Raw genomic sequence first — 9700 nt, 5'->3', positions numbered from 1 at the left:
TTTCATGTTGTCAAATCTCAATCGCGTAATCGTAGTCTGGGGCAGTCCATGTTCATTCACTAAATTTCCCTGTTTGTTGTTGATGTTTCGCTGTCGTCACTGGTCGTGGTCAATTTCGGCGTCGTTCGAAGTCTGTCGCTCTCGTCCTCGGGTCACCGGGCTGCACGGGTTGTCATTGATGTTCACAACTTCCAAAGTCGCGCTCGGGTCACACACATGTCAAGGTCCTTGATGTCTCGTTTGGTCGTTGCTCAAATGTGGTCGCTCATTTGATGTACGCGGTACGCTGTTTCTCGTGGTCGTCGCTCCGATACGCAATCGTCATTCCGGTGAATGGTCGATGGTGTCTCTCGTCGTCTGCTCAGTCCAATATCATGATTTTCCCTTGCAGTTGGCCATGCTGCATGTTTTTAAGATGCTCGGGCCGTGGATGAAAATCGTAATCCACTCTCTTTTCTCAGTTTAGTCGTATTCCGGCCAATCTGGCCATGCTGCACATTTCTTCTCATCCGTGCTCGGGCCGTGGATGGCTGGTCCACCCAGCGATGTTGAATCGCAAGTTCTGTCGGCCTTCTTGTCCTAGTTAATGGTCCGCCCATGCTGCATGCTGCTGATGCTCGGGCCGTGGACGGCTGGTCCACTCAGCGATGCTCAATCGCGGTTTCTGTCTGGTCTGGCCATGCTGCATGCTGCTGATGCTCGGGCCGCGTGGACGGCTAGTCCACCCGGCGATGTTGAATCAATCGCAGTGTCTCTCGTTCTGTATTGGTCGGTGTCAGGCCGTGTTGCATGCTTCCGATGATGCTCGGGCCGTGGACGACATGTCCACCCGGCGAGGCTTAGTCGCTCTGTTCACAAAGTCCCTTGCACGTCGATGTCGTAATCGTTGCTCATGTTCATGGTCACTGTTGTCCTCTGGAGCCAGGGTCCGGCTCAGATTTATCATGGTCACTTTCTCCATTATCAGTTTCTTGGCTCGCCATGCTCGCGTGCAGTCATTTCGTTCACATCAATCGGCAGTCGATATTATGAGTTCTGGTGCATGGGCCATGGTAACGTCTCTGTAGCTCGGAGTTTCATGTCATTGTCCTAGTCGGTCTTGATGTCGACCTCCTCCCTTTCCTCCATGTTGGAGGGAGCTGCTGTGCACCCAGCGGTTCTACATCCTCGTCGCCATTTTTGTGTATATAGAAATGGCGAGGGACTAGCCAGAGAGAGAGAGAGAGAGACACGAGCACGTCTTGCTTGTCTCGGGTCTGAGAGGCAAACTGTTTATTGCAACCAATATGGCTGATTATATAACACAGTCCAGTACAAGTATTTACAGTCATGGGATGAAGAGGGTGGGTGGCAGAGCGAAGTGAGATGAACAGGTGGTGGTGTTTGGATGTGAGGTAATGAAGCATGGTGGTGGCCGGAGAAACGAATGTCAGGTTGACCGTGAGAAAGACAGAATAGAGTGACCAAAGCAGTGATGGTGGAATGATAGCATGAGATGGTACAATTTCTTGTATACACATTTACATACAGTGTGCAGACACAATAGAAGGAGCCGCCAGCGCCGCCCTTGTTGACGCGTCGTCGTGGTCGACCGACAACCAAGAGTAGGGATGAGGACCCGACAGTTGTTCAAGGCGGATCGCCTGCAGCATCCGGTGACCCACCTGACAATTTTGATGCGCTTCCCCCAGCCTTATCGTGCGTAGGGGATGAGCTAGGGAGCGTCGTCCCGTGTCGGTTAAAGAGAAAATATGGAAGGGGGAGTTATTGATTTGGGCATCCTCCTCAAATCGGACGTAGGTTCCCTGAGTGAGGAGACGTCATTCAGCCTCGTGCAGGCTGGATGATCTCTGCAAGTCAGGAGCGCGAGTCGCACCCCGCAAAGTGCGAATATCGATATGTGGACGTTGGCCTTTCTGACATACGCTTCGGTGTACGTGGAAAAGCATGGAGGTCGAACACTCGAGTTGTTCAAATATGTGGATACAGTTAGATCCATCGTGCGCTTCGGAGGCTACAATTGGCGCACCCATGATGTGCAATTCAGGCTGCGGCAAGCGCGACAGCTTGACTATTAACACGGAGCTGTGGCTAACCGTGGCCACAGCCCAGCCCAGAGCAGCGTTTCGTTCCTATACTCCGTTGCAGCCCTTTCGGGCGGGGGCTGGGTCAGGAGACGCCACGTCATACCTGCGAGGTCGTCGCAGGGGGCCTTCCTCACCCGCGAGAGATAGGGGAGCGGGGGCAGACTTTGCACCCAGACGAGCCAATCACTGCTTCGCATTCAACGCGGGCTCTTGCAAGCGGGCAACCTGCAGATTCGCACATGTCTGCGCAAATTGCGGCTCCTCTACCCACATAGCTCAAGCCTGCACGCGGGGCGCTGTCAATGGCACCAAAAAAAAAAAAAAAAAAACTCTCAGCCCATCCCCAATTAACATTGAGCGCCTGATACCCTTTCTGCGCAATTATCCGGACAAGACAGCTGCAGTTAACATTGTTGAGGGCTTTCGTTTTGGTTTCCGCTGGGGTTATAGGGGGGATCGTGTCGCTCACGAGTCACGGACCCTGGTCTCAGCGACAGCACACGCGCAGGTTCTACATCGTAAATTGTTCAAAGAGTTTAGCCTGGGGAGAATAGTCGGTCCATTTGTCTCACCTCCTTTTCCGAGATTTCGCTGCTCCCCAGTTGGGGTAGTGCCAAAGAAGGTGCCTGGGGAATTTCGCATGATCCAACAGGTGTTGGATCATGCGATCCAACACCTGGCGGTGTCGAGCCCCTGGCGGTGCATCCGTAATGATTGCATTGACCCGCGCGATTGTCAGGTCAGGTATTCTACTTTCGATGACGCCGTTGTCCTTGTCACGCGTTTCGGACAGGGGGCAGTCATGGGAAAGGCGGGCATACAATCTGCCTTTCGTCTTATCCCCGTGCATCCTGATGATTTCGAGCTACTGGGCATGCGCATAGATGGTCTATATTATTACGATCGTTGTCTTCCGATGGACTGCTCGGCGTCGTGCGCGATTTTCGATAGCTTCAGTACCTTCCTTTAGTCGTCGTCGTCGTCGTCGCAGCATACTCTTGTCAGAGCGTAGCTTCCCTCACGGCAGCATGATACAAACATATGCGGTTGAGCCATTCTAGTTGCTTTCTCCATAGAACCAAATGTCTCCCTCAAATTATTTTCAAATGCACAGATTCTTTTCTCATTTGCCTTCCGTAGAACCCAAGCTTCGGATGCGTAGGTTGCAATTGGGAAAATGCAGGCTCTGAGAACTCTGAGTTTTGTCTCCTTGTCTTGTCCTTGCCACAGCTTCTTCATGGCATTCAATGCCTTCAAGCCCATAGCTAGTCGGGCCTTCAAGCCCATAGCTAGTCGGCTTTTAATTTCCCTGCTGTTATCACCATCTTGCTGAATTCTCACCCCAAGATACTTGAAGTTGTCCACTTCCTCCAGTATTGAACCATCAATGCTAAATCTTTCATCATTTCGCCTCTTCTCTTTAGCCATTGACATAACTTTTGTCTTTGATGCGTTCATTTTCAGACCATATGAGTTGCTTCTCTCATTTAGGGTTGTGACAAAACTTCTCAGACCAGATTTTGATTTAAAGATTATAGCTGCATCATCTGCATATCGCAAATCTCCTAGCTCTTTCCCTCCAAACATGTAGGAGATCAAAATTTTCTGCTTGTTTTCTGTCCAGTACTTCCCTCATTATGTTCTCTGTGTAGATGTTGAAAAGTGCTGGAGAGAGTATACATCCCTGTCGTACTCCTTTCTTGATGCCAAACCAGTCCGTAGTGCCACATTCCAATCTAACAGCTGACTGTTGTTCTGCATCTCTCTCTGTTCTGCCATGGACGTCACTGCCCGTTGGCGATCACTGATGCAGTATGTTTCCGCCATCTCCCTCTATCGTCGCATGAATGCAGCAATGTAGATCCTCTCTCGCCGACTAATCCAGCCATTGCAGAAAGGAAAGTGAGTCGCTGTCGTCCACGTGATCTCTTCCCATTCACAAATCCAGATAGGACTAGATGTTCAGTTTGCCTCTTCCTCACGACATGGCCCAAAAACTGCATCTGGCGTTTCCTAATGGTCGAGAGCAGCTCACGTTCAGCCGACACCATTTCTAGTACTTCTGTGTTTGATTTTCTTTCCGTCCATGATATTTTCAACATTCGCCTGTAGCACCACATCTCGAAACTTTCTATTCTGTGTCGCATCGGCTTATTAACTGTCCATGTCTTGGCGCCGTATGTCATAGCTGACCATATGTATGTCTTCAAGAACCGTTTCCTTGTGGCGATGGACAATTGCGGTTCGTCATCACCTTGCGCATGTTCTGAAACGCTGTCTTTCCAATGCCAATTCTACGCTTGATTTCTTGTTCTGAGCGGCTGTCTGAAGTCAGCAGGCTACCGAGGTAATTGAAAGATGACACCTGCTTCAGCTCTTGTCCATTTATCATTATCGAACATCGAGGTGGCTGTGCAGTTTTGCTGAAGACCATGGTTACTGATTTCGCGATGTTAATCGATAGCCCCTTTTCCTCGCTTGCTCTGGAGACAACATCCATCAATCCCTGCAACTTCTCTGCACTGTCAGCTAGAATCACCGTGTCATCGGCGTACCTCATGTTTGTGAGTTGACTGCCTCCCATTGCAAAGCCAGGTAATTCGTCCAATTGTCGCATAATTGACTCTGTGTATAAGTTGAACATGTATGGCGAACCAACACATCCTTGTCGCACACCTCGCTCAATATCCTGCCAATCACCAACTTCTCCATCATGCTGTACAGCAGCTAATTGCCTCCAGTACAGCTCTGCCAACAACCTTTTATCTTCGTCATCAACGTCTAGCTTGTCGAGTGTCTTGAACAATTCTTCATGTTTAACCTTATCAAACGCCTTCGTGTAGTCGATAAAACATACATACAGATGTTGCTGCTTCTCTATAGCTCTTTCTGCCAAGCGGCGAATGACGAAGATCGCATTCCGTGTTCCTCTGTCTGGAACAAATCCATATTGCTGCTGTGAAATCTCATTGCATGTTCGACCTCTTATCCGGTTTATTAGCAAACGAACAAGAATCTTGGTTAGATGGCTCATCAAACTGATGGTTCGGTGTTCCTCACATTTGGTAGTTCCTGCTTTCTTCGGTAGAGCAATGAAGATTGATCTACACCAGTCGTCTGGTATATGTCCTTCCCGATATACTGCGTTCATCATCTCTGTGACCGTGTCAAGGATTTCGTCTTCTGATGCTTGTAGCATCTCTACCAGTATACCATCCGGTCCTGCAGCCTTTCTTCCATATCGCATTTCTGACCTCATCTTTGGTGAATTCCAGCATCCGACGTTCTCCTGCATTGTCATCCCCATATGTAGGCTGCGGACCTCTATTGTCAGCGAATAATTGGCCCATGTACTCTCTCCATCTGTCTGATATTGCCGTTTTTTCCATCAAAATTTCACCGCTGTTATCTCGCAGGCAACTGCCGGCAGCTGACCTTTTCCGCTTTCCAGTCACTTTCTGGATGGAGCTGTGCATGTCGTTATACTTCTTCTCTTCTTCCAGTTTCTGGATGTGATCACATTGTGGGTTCAAAAATTCCTCCTTTGCCCTTCGGCACTCGTATCGCACTTCCCGGTCCAGCTGTTTGTACAACACAGCATCATGGTTTTTTGCTTTTCTTCTCTGATCCATTAGTTGAAGGATATCGACAGTCATCCATTTCTGCTTTGCCTGTCTCGGCTGCTCAGGTATTACCTCTTCCGCTGCTTGTACCAAAGCTTCTGTCAGCCTCATGTTCAATATCTCAGCCTCATCTGATGTCGACTCCTTGTTCAGCAGTTCTCCCACACGCTTTCTATATTGATCAGCTACCGCCGGGTCCGTTCTTAATAGATCAAATGGACGTCTTGGCTTTCCAGATGGATTCCTCTTCGCAGGCCGGTTGATCTTTAACCGTAGATTGCAAATCACTGGAACATGATCACTCCCGCAGTCTGCCCCAGGGTATGTCTTCGTTGCTGTAATCCAGCTATGAAAACGACGGTTGATGGTGATATAATCTATTTGGTTACGCACTCCATCTCCTGGACTGCACCATGTGTATAGGCAGCGTTTCGGCTGTTTGAACCAAGTGTTCTTAATCACTTGTTGATGTACCATACACCACTGAATCGATCGCTCACCACGTTCGTTCCTCTCTCCCAGCCCATAGGGACCCAACACATCGTGCTCGCACGCGGTTCCATCTCTACCATGTCCAACTTTGGCGTTCATATCCCCCATGACGATATTTAGTTCACCTGGCTTGCACTGGCGATACGCCTCCTCGACACTTTCGTAGAATTCTTCGATTTTATCTTCTGTACACGCGCTGGTAGGTGCATAAAGCTGGATGATATTACAGTTGAATGGCTTGGAGTTCACTTTCAAGACGATCACCCTTTCTGAAACGGCGTAGAATCCGGCCATTGCAGACGCGATCTCGTTTGACATCAATATCCCGACTCCATTTATATGTGCCTTTCTGTTTCCCGAGTAGACCATGGTGTACCCGTCCACCTTTATTTTCCCCGCTTGCGGCCAGCGCACCTCTGACATTCCCAGAACATCCAGCTTCAATCTCTTCATCTCCAGAACAACGTTTGCAAGTTTTCCTGCCTGATACAGTGATCTCACGTTCCATGTGCCTATTCTCTTTTCCGATTTTAGCTGCATGGTAGCATGATGATGGTCGAGGGAGTCTCGTGCTGTTGACGACTCAGCGCTACCGAGTACGTTGTCTCGAATAGCATCAGTACATGTATTCATATTGCATCATTGATTCTCATAGCAATTTAAGACGGTGGTTTGCCGTTGCCTTCCGAATCGCAGTGGCTGCTAACTAGCCTGGTCCTGCCAGTCGATGGGAGTTGTCCCGCGTCTCCACGACACTTCGCCTCCCAGGGTGACATCATATACCGTAGGTCTGATCCCGCCATTAAACGTCAGCCGACTCCTGCTGCCAAGCCGACTCAGGCAATCAATTTTACAGCCGGAGGTTGCCCTCAACTCCGTGCTAACGTGGTGTTAATCAGGACCACGCACCCTACATGTGATGCAGACGATGGTAGGACCTACTGCTGATAGAGAGTCTCCTTTTCATACGGAATGACGTCACAATGAGGTTTGTTGGATGTAGATGCGAATGCGCACTTGTTGCATCAACAATAATACGGGGTTGCCCTCTCCAAAGGTCAAGGTACTGTAAAGCTGCGTTGACGGCACTGTAAATTGTGACGTCACAGTAAGGTTTGTTGACTGGTTGCGCACTGGTTGCGCGTGTATCTAACGAATACGCGTGTTACTAACAACCAACTAACAACTACAATATAAAAAGCAGCGTCATGGAGTTGTCCTTTCCGAGGATCAAAGTTCTTAAACCCGGATGACGTCACAATGGAGATCTGCGTTGCAGCTGCATGATGTACGCGATACTAATACTAATGTTGATATCTATAGTGACGTCATAGTAGGCTGAAATCATTGCGTAGGACTATTTGCGCGTCTATTTAGCGTATTTTTGTTTATATTTGTTATTGTTGGACGCTAAGTTTATTATGCTTCTTCGACAAAAACGACCAGAAACGAAGAAAAAACCCGGAAAAACTCGCAAACACTCAAGTTACGCAACACGTACCAGACATCCGCGGAATCAGCGTGATGAGTGCAATCCAGGCATATGAAAAAGTTTCTCTGGTGAGGCGAAAAGGCGCTGAAATCAGAGCATGATGGAACTCCGCTCCGGCACGTCCGTCCTCCAGCACATCACATATGCATACAAAGATTTAATCAACTTAATTACATAAGGTGGGGAAGCCCATTTCCAGCATCATTTTCCAAAAATGGTTATATTTAGTACTATCAAAGGCTTTGGAATAATCTACAAAACAAATGAATACCTCCTGGTTCATTTCATGACATTTGTGAATGAGCAGTTGTAGGTTGAAGATGTGGTCTCGAGTGCCCCGGTGTTTCCTGAAACCTGCTTGGGCATCATTCAATTCCATCTCAAGTTGATGAGTGATCCTACTAAGAAGTATTTTTATCATGATCTTGCTTGCATAACATATGAGGGAGATTGTTCTGTAATTTTCACAAATTTTGTAGGTCACCTTTCTTCGGAATGGGCACAAACAGAGCACGGCACCAGTCAACAGGCCATTCCCCTGTCTGCCATATATTCACACAGAGCTTGTTCATCAATGTAACGGCTGCTTCACCACCAGCAAGGAGTAGTTCTGCTTGAATCCCATCACATCCTTGTGACTTTCCTCCTTTCAGAGCTTTCATTGCCTCTTCTACTTCAGATCGCAGAGGGGTCAGACGACTGTCTTCTGATGTCTTTATCTTCCAGTTTAGCGGATTTTCTTCTCCGACTTCCTCCACTTCCTCATCCTCGTACAGTTCCCTACAGTATTCTTTCCAGCGATCCAGGACGTCAGTTGTTTCTGTTAAGGTATTGCCTTCTTTGTTCTTAATAACATTCAGACTGGGTTTAAACTTTTTGGTAAAGTTCTTAATTTCACCATACATTGCTTTACTGTGTGCTTCTATACTACAACACTTGTTTAAAAGATATTGTCTCTTGTCTTTTCGGCATGCCTTTGTTGCATTACGGTACTCCAAGCTAGCAATGCTAACACCTTCCTCTTTCATACTTCTTCTCTTTTCAATGAGATTGAGTGTTTCTTCTGAGATCCATTCTGATTTTTTCCTCCTTCTCCGTGATAGGTGTTTTTTGGCTGTTGTGAGTGTTGCTTCCTTTGTTTTCTCCCAAAGATCATTTGGTGACATCTCTTCTGCTATCGCTGCTAGGGCCTTATATTGGTTATGTACCTCCACTGAAAAGGTATCTGGTATGCTTGAGACATCAAATCTCATGACTGGTTGACACTTCTTCTTGGCTTTAACTTTGCATCTCATATCTAAGCACAGTAGCTGATGATCAGACCCGTAGTCTGCACTGGAAATGTACGAGTGTTTCTAACACTTGATCTCATGGTTCTGCGGACAAGAATGTAGTCGATCTGATTCATTGTTGTTCCATTTGGGGCAGTCCAAGTATATAGTCTCCTCTTGTGGTGTTTGAAGAGAGTGTTGCATATGCTCAGATTATTTGCTACAGCAAATGACACAAGTCGTTCTCCCCTGTCGTTTCTTTCACCTAGCCCAAAGCCACCAACTGTAGTTTCCTCACCCAGTTCAAAACCTTCACCTACTTTTGCATTAAAATCCCCCATCAGGATGACAATGTCGTTAGTTGGGATTGAGTCAAGTACTTGTTGTATGCTCTCGTAAAACTGTTCAACATCTTCGTCAAGGGCTGCACTCGTCGGCGCATAGGCCTGGATGACCGTGATGTTTGCTGGTTGACCTTGTAGTTTCAGTGTTAGTACCCTATCACCAATCGGGTTGTATCCTAATAAAAAGTTTGCAACATTATCTGTCAGGTATGTACCAACACCCCCTATTCCCGCTTGTTCTCTACCGGAGTAGATAAACATACCTCCTTCCTCAGGTCGGAAATGTCCTTGACCTGCCCATCTGTGTTCTGCGATACCCAATATGCTGATATTATAACGCTTACTTTCATTTATGACCATTTTGAGCTTTCCTGACCTCAAGCTTCTGACA

At 47.6% G+C, this 9700-nt stretch overlaps 2 protein-coding genes and 1 pseudogene across 2 annotated transcripts; 1 reads left to right on the top strand and 2 right to left on the bottom strand.

The window, feature by feature from the left end:
• Positions 1–586: 586 nt before the first annotated feature.
• On the top strand, positions 587–3834 carry LOC139730542 (uncharacterized; annotated as a pseudogene).
• Positions 3835–5254: 1420 nt separating this feature from the next.
• Positions 5255–6835, bottom strand: LOC139730541 (uncharacterized). The gene has a single exon (XM_071641398.1). It carries the CDS (start codon positions 6833–6835, stop codon positions 5255–5257), a length of 1581 nt encoding a protein of 526 aa, XP_071497499.1.
• Positions 6836–6904: 69 nt separating this feature from the next.
• Positions 6905–8599, bottom strand: LOC139730540 (uncharacterized). The gene is made up of 2 exons (XM_071641396.1): positions 8202–8599; positions 6905–7082 (listed from the first exon to the last, which is right to left on the bottom strand). Exons 1-2 carry the CDS (start codon positions 8597–8599, stop codon positions 6905–6907), a joined length of 576 nt encoding a protein of 191 aa, XP_071497497.1.
• Between the last annotated feature and the right edge of the window lie 1101 nt (positions 8600–9700).

The sequence above is a fragment of the Diadema antillarum genome, unplaced genomic scaffold, assembly GCF_040938485.1.
Source record: "Diadema antillarum isolate AM-2024a unplaced genomic scaffold, OU_Dant_1.0 seq00000320_RagTag, whole genome shotgun sequence".
NCBI lineage: Eukaryota > Metazoa > Echinodermata > Echinoidea > Diadematoida > Diadematidae > Diadema > Diadema antillarum.
The sequence above is the reverse complement of the archived record's forward strand: the minus strand, read 5'-3'. Positions and strand labels throughout refer to the sequence as shown.